The sequence below is a fragment of the Stenella coeruleoalba genome (genome assembly GCF_951394435.1).
Source record: "Stenella coeruleoalba genome assembly, chromosome: 1".
In the NCBI taxonomy this organism is placed as follows: Eukaryota; Metazoa; Chordata; class Mammalia; order Artiodactyla; family Delphinidae; genus Stenella; species Stenella coeruleoalba.
Genome location: NC_137169.1, coordinates 127,331,213 through 127,345,447, shown reverse-complemented (window position 1 = coordinate 127,345,447; position 14,235 = coordinate 127,331,213). Strand labels below are relative to the sequence as shown.

Below are 14,235 nucleotides of genomic sequence, written 5' to 3'. Positions count from 1 at the left end.
GTTCTCTGGGTTGTCATTTTAATTTGTTGATAGCTTTTGAAGCTTATAAGTTTTTAATTTTGATGAGGTCCAATTTATTAAATTTTACCTTTGTTACTCATGTTTTTGATGTCACAACTAAAATTTCATTGCCAAATCCAAGGTTATGCAGAGTTATCCCTATGTTTTCTTCTAAGAATATTTTAGTTTTAAGTCTAAAATTTAGCTCTATTAATCCACTTGAGTTAATATTCATTTATGATTTGAGGTAAGGGTCCAATTTCATTATTTTGATGTCCTAGCACAATTTAGTGAAAAAACTATTCTTTTCTCATTGAATGTTCTTTACATCCTTGTCAAAATTAATTAACAATAATGATGGGCTTATTTCTGGACTTTTCCATTCCATTAATCTATACATCTAATGCCAGTACCACACTGTTGGTTAGTGTTGCTTTGTGTAAGTTTTGAAATCAGAAAGTGTGAGTCCTTCAACTTTGTTCTTCTTCAAGATTGTTTGGGATATTTGAGGTCCCTTGAAATTCCATATGAATTTTGAGATCAACTTGTCAATTTCTACGAAGAAGCCAGCCAGGATTCTGACAGAGGTTGACTTAAATCTGTAGATCTATTTGAAGTGTTGCCATCCTAACAATGTTAGTTTTCTGGTCCATGAATATGGAGTGTCTTTCCATTAATTTAGGTATTCTTTAATTTTCTTGGAGAATGTTTTGTAGTTCTCAGTGTGCAAGTCTTATAGTTCTTTTGTTAAATTCACTCCTAGGTTTAAATTTATTCCTGCTTATAATGGTGGTGTTTTCTTAATTCCATTTTCAGATTGTTCATTGTCAGTGTGTGGACATACAATGGGCTTTTCTGTATTGATCCTGAAATCTGTCTCATTGCTGAAGTTGTTTATTAATTATAATATTACAGGACTTTTGACAGAACATACTAAAGTGATTCTGAATTTCATGTGGAAGGGATAGCTAGCTGAGAGTAAGGCAGCTTCCTAAATCCATGTCTCCAGTAGCCCCCCAAACAACTCAAAGCCATTAGAAAATAAATGAACCTACAGAAATACTATGTCTTCATGTAACTAGCAAAAATTTAATGCTTTTTGGATACAAATACTAAAATTAGTACAGTCTTTATAAATCACTGTGACAAAATAGAAATCCCAGGAAAAAAAATATTTTATTGTTTATAAAAGTGCAAAGGCAATTCAGTGGAGGGAAGGATTTTTTTTTTGGTTATTTATTTATTTGGATATTTATTTCATTATTAGATTTTTTTTTAGTTATCCCTATAGAAAAAATAAATACATCAGCCTTTATCTCTCAACAAACACAAAGATTAACTCAAAATGGATTGCAGAGCTAAACACTAAATCTAAAACTGTAAAATGTCTAGACAAAGACATTAGAAAAATCTTTGCTAGTTTAGCTTAAGCAATGGTTCCTTAGATGGACACAAAAAGCAAGAATCATAAAAGAAAAACATTTAGAAATCAAACTTCATAAAAATTAAACATTCTTGCTCTTTGAATAAAGTCACTAAGGAAATAAAATTTTTTCACAATTCATACATTGTGAAAAAATATCCACAATTAATTTTTTCAACAGAGAGCTTTGGGAGAATATATAGAGAATTCTTCCAAATACAAAATAAGACATCAAGTAACCCAATTAAAAATGGACAAGAATTTTGATCATATGCTTCACAGGAAAAGATACACAAATGGTCAATAAGCACATAAAAATTTTCCCAATATCATTAGTCAACTGGGAAATGCAACTTAAAACAACAAACGGATGTTGATGCCATCACACACCAACTAAAATGGCTAAAATGAAAAAGACTGACAATACTATTGGTGAGAAGGCAAAGTAATAACTCAGCACTTTCACTCCAGGTATTTACCAAAGAAGAAAGGACATGTCCTTTCCACAGAAAGGCTTCTGCACAAATATCCATAGTAGATTCACTCATAGTAGCCAAAAGCCTGGAAACAACCCAGATGTCCATCGACAGTTGAATGAATAGATGAAATGTGGTCTATCCTTAGAATGGAATACTACTCACAAATAAAAAGGACTAACTACTGACACATACAGTGTGAATGAATGAATATGAATGAATCTCCAGAACATTCTGTTAAGTGCAATATGCTGGACGTAAAAATGTACCCACCGTTTGATTTTATCTATATGAAATGAAAGAAAAGATTAATTTAATCTATAGTAATAGAAGGCAGTACAGAGGGTGTTTGGGGGTGGGCAAGGGAACTGGGTGGACTGGGAGGGGGCACAGAAGAACTTCCAAGGTTGGATAGAAATGTTTTATATCTGATTGTGATGGTGGTTATATCGATGCATATATTTGTCAAAACCCATCCAACTATACCCCAAACGGGCAGGTTTTCATATAAATTATACCTTGTAGTTTTGATTTAAGCATTTATTACATTCTTCACCTCAAGTTCTGATGACTAGTTACTGGAAGTGATGACAAGTGTTACTCCAGTACTGACTGTTAATTTTATCAGCCCTACCAGTGACAGATTTCCAGCATAGGGAAATCTAGACATCCCAAGATAGCTGGACAATAATATAAATGAGAGGAAGAGGGACTTTCAGATCTCGTCAAGTCAGTGGAACATTTAGGCTCCACAATGTCACCCTGGAGTGACACTCTGTTACATGACCATATCAAATTTAACAAGACCAGATATCTTTCTTTTACTTTCATCATCAATTCATAATTAATCAAAATATGGCTATTAATAATGCATGCTGATAATATGAAGAACGTTTTCTCCATGTCTTGTTTCTTACATTTTATATTCTTATTCTTTCAACAGTTCCAGAAATCCCTCAGAATATAAATTGTTCTAACTTCAGTGCAGATAAAGGATGGGTTACCTGGGAACCACCGAAAATTTTTTTTCATACGTTCACTCTTTGTTATCGGAATTCTTCAGGTAACTTTTATAGAATTTAATTCCATATCAGGAAAGATAAATCAAAAATTGGAAAGCGCACTCCACATATGGATGGAGCTAGTGAGCCACGGAGCTCTCTACATTACAACCGTGATGAGCATCCTGTACGCCTTGGTTTTAGAACTACCTCCACTCACTACAGGCTCCCTAGCCTCTGAAATGACTAAATCTCAGAGTATCCCCCAATACTCATTTCTCGTTCTTGATCTTCTTAGTTCTAATTGTTACACTCCAAAGCTTAGAGAAAGAAAATCTCTGGAAGATAATACTCATATCTGTCTTCCAAAAACTCATCATTCTGGACTACAAACAACAACTTCCAAAATGTGCCCCAGCTAATACACACAAAAAATTGGGTGAACAAAAATGAACATATGCCCACTTAGCTACAGAGTTTGATGGCAGGTGGAATCTTGGAACATAGTTCTAGTTAGCATTAACTAACTTCTGCAGAACTTGTGCAGAAATAAAGACAGCCCAAAAAATGTGCTATGACTAGTTCAACCATTGGCCTAGTCCCTCCAAATGAGACACTATTTAAGAGACCAGACATCTCCTGGACGATGTGAAGTATCTAAAATACTTGTAGAAAACAGTGGGGACTGTGGACCACCTCAGAACAGATTCAGCACACGGAATAGCCCACTTGTCAATCCTTTACCTGCAGCTTAAAGTAGTATTGAGTTGGACATCTCACAGAATTCCATCTCTTTGTTTGGTGCATAGGAACCAGACATAAATTTTCAAATTTTGAAAAGTAGAAAGCCACTTATCTCCAGTGTGTTATTTTATATTTTGATAGCATATTGTTTTTGCTTGTTGTTTGAATCTTAATAATCAAACTACTACAGCAAAGTTCAATACACATGTAGTTTTCAAATTAGCATAAGAGGACTCAAATTCTATGGAGAAGAAATACAGGCAATGTATTTGAGGTTATGGTAATTCGAAAAGTTATGTCTATGAGAAAGGAAAAATGGAACTTACAGGAAGATGAAAAATGGAAATTACAGGAAGACAATCTGTAATCTGACATATTACAGGAGTACAGTCTGCCTCGCTGGACACCTCTCCTACAAACTTTCTTTGCTTGGTTTCTATGTGAGCACATTGTTTTGTTTTCTCTTTTTTCTGAAATTTCTTCTCACTCTCTCTTTCTGTATTCCTTACTTTCTATATTCTCTCTCTACTATGGAGTATTTTGTATGCCAGAATATATGGTGGAAATTTATGGAGCAATATTTATTGCTTCTTTGTATTCTATACTATTTTAAAAACCTGTATTTGAATAATTAGGCTTAGAAGGACGTAATGTGTTAGTTATTGCAGTCAGATGAGTTTTTGTTTGATTTTTGCAATGAGTACAGCTCCTTCTTATTCAGTGCTACCCAAATTTATGACTCTCCAAATATAACACTTGAACAGAATGGGTGGGGAGGGAAGGGGCAGGTAGGCAACATCTGGCTGTGTGTCCTCTCCAAAAGTTGGTGGGTAACTAACTGAACCCTGTCTCCACTGTGGCTCATGCACTGACTCTGCTCAAAGGGCCCTTTGGAAACAGCTCATCCCCAGTTCTCTGTCTCTTGTTGCTATCATCCTCCACTGCTGAGAAGAGGAGCGTGCTCTGTCTTGTCTTCTGGTTCATCAGGAGCACGGGACATGAGATCCTCTTCTGTATTATCTAAGTCAAAGAGAGATGATCGGAGTATAGCATTGTTAGAACAATTCTTTTAACTACTCTCATTATTTCAAATAAAACCACTATTAAAAATCCACGGGAAGAAAGTCAGTGAACTCCTATGGCAATTTATATTACTTTTAATTAGGTATTAAATTCCTTTTGTTATTTTCTTATTTAATCATCGCAGCGACTCTGAAAGCTGTAGACTAAAAGAGGTAGAAAAATGTAACTGACATTTATTTAGTTTTATCTGCTTGTGGGGTGTTTTTATAGCTTTTTAAGATTTTGTTAAATGTTTCAACAATGACTCTGAGAGGAGAGATACATGGATATGTTCAGAGTTCATACGATTCCCTGAGGATCACAGAACTTAAAATCAATGCTCAAATTCAACAGCTTGGACTGTGCTTTTTTCACTACTGTAAGTTCATGTTTGAGCATCAGACACCTTGTGCATCTGTAGTATTATGTATTAACTTAAAGTGCCAAGTGACAATGAAGTTTCCTCAGTAATAGGGAAGAGACCCTGAGTCATTGTTGCATTCAAAGGACTATTTCTCAAAAGTTATTGAAACCAGCGTGCACCCTTCCACATCGCAGCGCTGTTATTGGAAATGATTTTGTTTATTGCCTTTTTGCTTAAACAACATAAGAGAAAAATTACCTCTTATTTTGGGAGGTAGCAGTGCAAAACCCTTTGGAGATCAACGAGTTTATACTACTTTGCATGGTGTTCAAGAAGATACTTTAGAGCAGTTTAAACTGGGAAGTTGTTAATGGATTTCCTGAGGTATTTGCTAAAAAGCAAAGAGGTGACAAGTGATGAAGCCAGTATCTATCTAGCCATTTCCAGTGCAACAGGCATGACTTGAAACTAGATGTATCCCTGTCACCCTAAGGAAAACTAAATTTCATCACTAAATCTAATAAAGTCTTTACCTGTGCCATTTGACTAGTGCTTCTGACCTCAGCGTCCTGAGGAAAGGTATCCCACATGGAGGCAGAGAGGCTCGTGTAAAATATGTTGACCTTTCAACCAAAGCTTGAAACCCTTGGCAACTGGAAATGAACATTCCAAACCATCTTTCTAAGCACTGAACACTTTGATTCCCCAAACAGCAATGTCTTTTGGAAAAAAATGTGTTGTTCAAAATTAAATCAACAATTTGATTTTATCAAGCTGGCTAAGATGAAAACATCACAGAACAACATAAATGAACTCATTTTGATGCAGAATGGTTGTGAGATTACATCTACAATCATACAAAATTAGGTCACTGAATGGAAGCCAGATGGACCTTGAGAACGACATCCTGACATTTGGATTGTAGCTGAGTTAGAAGCTGATACTTGTCCCGACAGCCAGACAGCATATAAGGGGGTGCCACCTGCCCCTCTCTAGAACTCACACCTTTCCTGTCCTCAAAGACAATTCTCACTGGGGACAGGGTAGCTGAGCTGGCGGGTATTAAATCAACTAACTCAGATTTAGGGATTTCTGAGAAAATAGACATTTAACCAGGCTAGAACAGACACTTTATCTCACTTACTGTTTAGCATCCCATGGTGAGGTAGAGATATTACTGTAATCTCCATGTCATGGATAAGTAACTGAGACAAGAAATTAGCACATGCTAAATCTTCCCTTACACTGTTTCTGCAAGTCCATTGGCATGTCCACCTAGACCAGAGAATTAAAGTGTCCAAGAGGAGGAAAAAGCTTGACCCCATTGCAGACCCTTGTCCCCCTCTTCTACCCCAGACAATATGCACGGCAGTGAAGGGTAAAGCATGGCCTCTGGGACCTCAGTGTCCGGGTTTCATCCTGACTCTGTTGTTCCTTTCCTGTGAGATCATGGACAGATTGCTAATATCTCTGTGGCTTAGTTTTCTCAATCTGTAAAATCAGATGACATCAACAGTGCCAACCTATAGGGTTGTGGTGATGGTGAATTAATTCACATAGACCACTTCAAGACATGCTTGGAACACAGCATCTTCTGTTCATTGTTTTTATAACTACTGGTATTATTATTATTATCACTGTAACATGCTTCCTCTCTAACCTTCTTTTAACCTGTCTTTCTTGGTGGCATTTGGCTACTCAAAAATAGTTAGTGGTTAGTGATTTTTCAACTTAACAAGTGCTAACTCATCTGTGTAAGCAAGGTCCCACCTCCCACGTTCCCACCCAGCCAGAGTCTGCTATCCTAGTCGGGCTCGTGCCTAAACTAAAAATGCTCCTTCTTTCCTTTGTAAAATTTTATTTTCTCCCTTACACCTACCCAGCCTCACTCATCTTTCAGTGATCAGCTCAGGTTCTACTGCCAGTGTGAAGCTGTCCTTCACTGTTTCAGCTCCCATGAATTACTGTAGTGCTCAGATGAATAGGGCAGAGGATACTTAGTTACTGGTGATCAAATGGATTTTGTATCTGAAGTCTATAACAGTGGCTCATACCAAAGTTCAAAGTTTGGAGGTTAAGTATCAGAAAAGGGGTTGCCAAAGTATTGGAAAAAAGACTTTCATAATATCCACCATGAGCTGTGTTTTCTCAGAAAGAAAAGAGATCATAGGTAAACAATATGCTTGAACTTATTAAATATGTTATGTACCAAATTAATTATATGAAACCATCATTTTTGAATATTTGAGTTTATAGTAATCACAGTTGTTCAATGCATTTGCTGATAATTGTATGTATTTCTGAGCACCAAGGATTTTTCATTTCTCAATCACTTAGTTTGGAGTCGGCTTGGAATGATTTACTGTAGACACTAAATTAAATATGTGCTAATCTTAAATTTTGATGACTTACTAAAAGTTTCCATTTTTTCCCCTAAGAAAAAAGATGCCACACTCTGAATAAAACCACAAATACAATTAATTTGGAATATTTGAAACCTTTTACAAAGTATAATATAACATTACATGCCTCTGTCAATGGAAGAGTGAAACGTAATGGAACTGATAAGAAATGTGAAGCTGAAACAAAAGCAACATGTAAGTTATAAGCTTTAACGCTTTTTTCTATGAACAGCAAAGTCTAAACCGTTAAAACAACATGTCCACCTTAATGCTTCATTCGAGAAACACACTGACCTGGCACATTTGTTAACATCTAGGGTTTATAATAATTTAAAACACAACAATTTATAAACTCTCATCCTGGGTTTTCTCTGTATCCTTCAGGTATAATCATAGAATTGTAAGAATGAAGCCTGAGGGCATATGAACAGGTACAATTTATAAGATTTCAGGCAATTAAGTATCTAACCAACTTAGATAAAAATGCGTTATCCATTGTTTTCTTTATTCTCTAGAAATATCGACTGCCATCAGACACCCAAGAACGCCTCACTCACAAGCATCCACTGCTTGCATGACCTCATGAAACAATATTTTGTCAGCATTTTCTTCTCCATTACAATGAACTACATACTATTTTATTTTATGTCACATTTTACATTCATTTGGCTCTTGCCCCCCCGTGGGATGGCTCCATAGATTCCAGGTCCAAAGCTAGATCTGTCTCTGGGGTGAATGTGAACTCCATGAGGTCAGGGCAGAAGAAATACCCCTGTGTAAGGCAACAGCTATGGCTCCAGAAACCCTACCTGGCACCAGGCTCACACAGAAAAATTGTCCTCTTCAGGGCCGGATGTAAAATGCTCTTAATGTCATTTAAGTTTTGGTTTCAAAAGTCCAGGTCCTCAAGCGTTATGCTTTTGTTATTTTCCTGAAAGTCTGTGCTATCACAGAAACAAAGATGATTCATTGCTGCTGAAGAATCCAGCCAGGTATCACCAGGGTCATGTAAGCATTTCCAAAAGGAGGACCTGGACTGTTCGTAGGCCTTCGGGGTTTCCCCTCCCTTCCCCTCCACTCCTTTCTTCTCTATTTTCTATTTCTACAGACTCTCTTTGGGGGAATTGCAAAAAATCTCATAGTTTCAAGTACAACTTACATGCTAATATTCATCAAATGAATGTGTAATTTATTTTCAGATGTTTTGTTATAGCTTTTTATGTATGTTCTATCCTAACTTCCCCATCTGTAACACCCAAATAAGCACTTAAAACAGTTTATACTGTACACATATATTGTCCAGTAATTTAAATACGCGTTTACCAAATGATTAAAAATAAAATATTTCTTCATTTTGATAGGTCCAAGCAAGGTCAAGGACTTACGTGTTTCAAGGAAGACAGATAATAGTATGAATGTGAACTGTAAACCTCCTGACGACTTTAATGGCCCCGAGACAGGGACGTACCATTTGATAGTTAGTATTGGAAATCACTCGACTGTAAACAAATCACAACAAAAGTGTACATTCTTGGTAGAAGGTCTTCAATATTCAACAGAATATACGTTTCAGGTAAGATTACAATTTCCATAATCATACATTACTGATATACATTATAGTGATTATTCTGCAGTATTTAAATAATACTAACACCAGTGCTCACGAAGCTCTGAGGTCTAACGGAATCACACTTTAAAAGTGTAAAAGTTTGACTCCAAACTTTTCATCTCTAGTACATAATACAGTTTACAACACATATTTTGTTGGATTATTTTTGACCTTTAACGTGATTTACTTATAGCTAAATTATTGCTCCCGTGTCAAGAAGCACAACATTTCATGCACAGTAGATTATTACTTTGCCACAACTTTTATTCATCTAGGCTATTTATCTTTACTACTGTGACTTTTAAAAAAATTTTAATACTTTATTTTTATTTTTTATTTATTTTATTTTTGGATGCATTGGGTCTTCGTTGCTGTGCACGGGCTTTCTCTAGTTGCGGCAAGCAGCGGCTACTCTTCGCTGTGGTGCACGGGCTTCTCATTGCAGTGGCTTCTCTTGTTGTGGAGCACGGGTTCTGGGCACGTGGGCTTCAGTAGTTGTGGCACACGGGCTCAGTTGTTGTGGCGCACGGGCCTAGCTGCTCCGTGGCATGTGGGATCTTCCCGGACCAGGGCTCAAACCTGTGTCCCCGGAAGGTGGACTCTTTCTCACTGCGCCACCAGGGAAGCCCACTAATGTGACTTTTTAAATTACAAACTTTTTTACAGGTACATTGAGATTAAAAAATAGCAGAAATAAATGTAAGGAAATAGCAGTGTACACAGAGAGTTAAAAAGCTCACCCATAAGCTCGCTGTCTACTGATCATATTCTGTGTGTATACTTCTAAAATGGGAAAACTCAGTCTTTTCCTCCTGCTGTAGGGAAAAACCTCAGTTCATTCTATCTCCTGTGTGTTCTTCACTATAAGAAACACAGGGAAGCATTTCCAAAGAAAATCGGACACCTGAAACACTTCACTTCTGACACTTCTGGTCACCAAATGTGTGAACGTTTGTGTGTGAAGTGTGTGAACGCATCAAACAAGTATCTGTGACACCAGCTCGGTGTCCATTCAATTTCGACACCATGTACCCAGAGGTAGCATCAGATTCCACAGGTGAGGGGCTCAGTCCCACGAGATTGGTCCCACCCTATGTCAGAAGACAATGACAAGTAGGAAGTCCCCACCACTTTGTAGCTCGATTTGTCTGCAAATCAGGGGTTCCCATGACCCATGTCCTTTGGTTTGATTAATTCACTAAAGCAGCTCACAGGACTCAGGCAAACACTTACATCATTTACCAGTTTATTAAAGGTTTTGAGAAAGGATACAGGTGAACAGCCAGATGAAGAGATACGTAGGGTGGGGTCTGGGAGGGTCCCAAGTGCAGGAGCCTCTGTCCCCGTGGAGTTGGGAGTGTATCACCCTCTAGGTGTGAGTGTGTTCCCCAGCCTGGAAGTTCTCTGACCCCAGTACTTCTGGGATTTTATGGAGGCTTCATCACATAGGCATGATAAATCATTAACTCCATTTTCAGCCCTTCTCCCTTCTCAAGAGACCGGGGGAGGGGAGGGGCTGAAACTTCCGAGACTAATCATGGCTTGGTCTTTCCAGTGACCAGCCCTCATGTGGGAGCCATCCAGGAACCCACCCAGAATCAGCTCAATAGAGTAAAAGACTGTCGCCCTGGAAGTTACAAGGTTTTCTGCAGCTCTGTGTCAGGAATCAGGGTCAAAGACCAAAGACAAAAATGTTCCTAGCGCTCTTATCAGTTAGGAGACACAAGGGTTTTGGGAGCTCTGTGCCAGGAACTAGAGGGAGAGACAGATGTAGATTTTCCATGATCTCACAAATTCCTTAATATGAGCACACCGTTTGATAAACCGCATGTTTCGTAAGTCACTGTATCGCGAACGTTTTTCCATGTTAAATATTCCGCTACTAGTTTTTCATGTTTGCATAAGATTCTATCTTACGGCTTTATCACCTTCTACTAACTATGCCTGTTTTGACAACAGTCAGCAAACACTCTTACTGGGAAATAACAACATCTTTGAATATGTCTTTTATCATTTCTGTCTGAATAAATTCCCGGAAATGAATGTATTGGGTCAAAAGGAATTGACATGTATTTTGAGATTTTTTATGATACTTTTTCTTTTCCCTGTGGAAGTTACCAAATTGCCGTTCCCATGGCAGTGTGTGAGATAACTGCTCTGGAGAATCTCACCAACACTGCGTATCCCCTTTTCCTTTGATATTTAGTGGGTGGAATACTGTACTGGCATCTCTTTTTGTTTTTTATAGATTTTCTTTACTTACTGTTGAGGAGAAATATCGTTTTGTTATTTGTCTTGTAGTAACATCCTTCCTGCTCCTTTGTCTAGTTTTCTTTGGGAATGCTTCTTGGCTATTAATAGTATTAAACTCTTCGTCCTATGACTTGCAAATTTGTTTTCAGTGTATAGTTTGCCTTTTAATTTTCTTTATAGCACTTTAACTCATACACAATTTCCCCTTTTATTTTTATTCAGTCAAATCTCTCACTTTTATTTTTGGTTTAATGGGAATTTCCACAGTTGACTGCTTAATGTCATGTTGACAATCTGCTTCACATTCTTATCACTTAAAGAAGTGTTTAGGTATACATAAGCTTTCTTGTTTTGTTTTTAACCAGAAACGTAGGTTTGGCTTTATCAAATGTGTTTTATGGTACTATGTTGGGTCTGCCATGGTTGTGATGCTATGGTGTGATTGGTGTATATGCTGAATTATAGTGATAGGTTTTCTAATGTTGAACCAGTGTCACATTCCAAGAAAAAAACCCTGCTCTGTCATTGTGTATTATTCCTTTAAAGTATTATTGAGCTCAACAGCTTAATATTTTATTAAGCTTTTATGAATAGGCATTCATAAATGAGGTCATTTAATAAGTGGGTAAAGGCGACGCTGGCATAGGTGGGGACACACATCATTCTTTCCACATTTTTGTATGAAGGTTATGCTAACCTGATAAAACAGGTTGGAGACATTTGCCTGTTCTGTGTTTTATAACTTTAAATAATACAGGAATTATTTGTTCACCGAAAAATGTGTTTTAGTCCCTTTAACACAGAGGGATTCTTTGAGAATCATTTACGTTATCTTTCGATATTACTGTTCTTTTCTAGTTACCCTTTTTGAGTGGGTGTGCCACATATTTTCCCAAAGAAGAGTCGGAATAAAAGAAATACTTTGTTATTACCTATTATCGTACATTTCACTTCACCTCCCTCAGTACCCAGGAAGCTCCAGGCACACTGGCTTCCTTTTCTTTTCTCCAAACGCTCAGGTTTTACTCTCTTTTAGGCACTTTACTGAACATTCCTCTCTTGCTAGAATTTTCTTCTCCCATTTGTCAATGATGATAAGCTATTCTGGAAAAATATAGGTAAACATCGTATTAAAATGCAATCTCAAAATTCAAATTAGGAGACAATTATTCAGTTATCCTTTCTCTTCCTCACTCTTCAAAAGGCTGCCTCTTGTTTTCTTCACTGAAGTTCCCATAACTTGTTTTTAAGTTTATTTCAGAATCCACTGCTACATTTATACCTTCATGAGGGAGCAATCATTTTAAATTTATTCATCATTGTAATCTCTGGTTAATAAATTAATACAGTTGTTTTTATAATCATTAATGTATTACTTTCTTTTATTGTAGGTTTATTTTGATATTCTGGTAGTTTGGGCATTGAAAGTGATTTTTGACCATTTATTTCTTTCTCCTTTTCCTTTTTATTAATTAAAAATAAATAAATAAATAAAGCTACGATTGTTCTTTGGTAAAATTTTGACTCTATCCCATGTCTATATTACTTATTACTAATTTCTCAATGACTGACATAAGATTTAATGAGTGGATTTTTAAAGTAGATTGTTCTTATTATTGATAATTTCTAAAGAGTATATAATTGTAATTTGGAAGAATTTTTAATTTACCTTTTTTTTTAAAGAGACTTTTCTACATTTCTGGTTCCTGAATTTTTTATTGCAATTAATTATTAGTTTAAAAGGATAATTGTCCTTTACAATTTCTGCCCTTTGGAATCTACAGTAATTTTTACAGCTCAGTGTGTGATAAATATTTATGAATACTCTGTGAGTACTGAGGATATTATATACCCTCCATGGGGTAAAAGCTTAGATATATATTTTTCAGATTTATTATTAATCTCTTCTATTAATACTCTTTAGATCTATTTTTGCTTCAGCTGTTTTTTTGCTGAAGATTCTTAATGCTTTCCTGCTCCATGCTGTTTCCTTGTATATCTAAATTGTTTTGCTTTATTGTGTTCAATATTTTGAACTACTTATGTCTACACTGTAGAGTTTACCCTGTATCATCAATCTTGATCATTTTAACCCTTCTGAACTAAATATCACTTGAATATAAATACTGTGATTCTTACATTATATTGTTTCCACTTAGCCTTAAAAACTTTTTTGTACGTTTTATGTATAACTCTTCTAAAGAGTATACAGCAGAATTTCCTTTTGAAAGAAATATGAAGATGTTAGCCTATTAATAGGGAATCAACTTTAAATGATGAACATTTCGATGTGTTGGATTTTATTCCTTCATTTTCACTTATTCTTGCTGATTATAACTATTAGTATTATTATTATTGCTAAATGGGCTAAGATTTCTTTATATCTTTTTCACTGGTAAATATGTTCTTTAAAACATTTTGATAATAAAGTATTGACATAATCTTGACGTTTCAACTTTAAATTAAAGTTAACCAGTATATTTTTTATGAAAATAAACAACAATGTATGACAAATATGTATGTGTTATATTGTGATTCATAAATTTACACTAGAAAACTATTTTCTCTTTTATTACTGAAATTCAGGTTTTTTATCACAATGGGAAATATGCTGGTGATCCAATAATTGTTTCACAATCAACATCTTGTAAGTCATCACTTAGCTATTTATTATATTTATATTAAATATATAGTAGCACTTAGCTTTATTATTTTACATTCCTACTCATGTTTAATTATTAAATGTTTATATTATATATTTTCCAAAAAACATTATATTTTAAGTTGTGTGTGCAAACAGATGTACAGGTGAACACCATATTAAAATATAATATCTTAAATTCAAATTAAGATATTAAATTATTAAAAGAGCTCATAAAATAATTCATAAAGTATTTACCT

The 14,235-nt window shown here is 35.8% G+C and overlaps 1 protein-coding gene across 4 annotated transcripts in view; it reads left to right on the top strand.

The window, feature by feature from the left end:
• Positions 1–14,235, top strand: part of PTPRC (protein tyrosine phosphatase receptor type C) — a 123,114-nt gene that overhangs the window by 75,197 nt on the left and 33,682 nt on the right. For all 4 annotated transcript variants that reach the window (XM_079918165.1, XM_079918164.1, XM_079918163.1 and 1 more), the window contains 4 exons: positions 2,843–2,962; positions 7,509–7,667; positions 8,834–9,045; positions 13,921–13,981. In XM_079918165.1, coding sequence (XP_079774291.1) covers positions 2,843–2,962; positions 7,509–7,667; positions 8,834–9,045; positions 13,921–13,981 — 552 coding nt within the window. The remainder of the gene's footprint in view (positions 1–2,842; positions 2,963–7,508; positions 7,668–8,833; positions 9,046–13,920; positions 13,982–14,235) is intronic.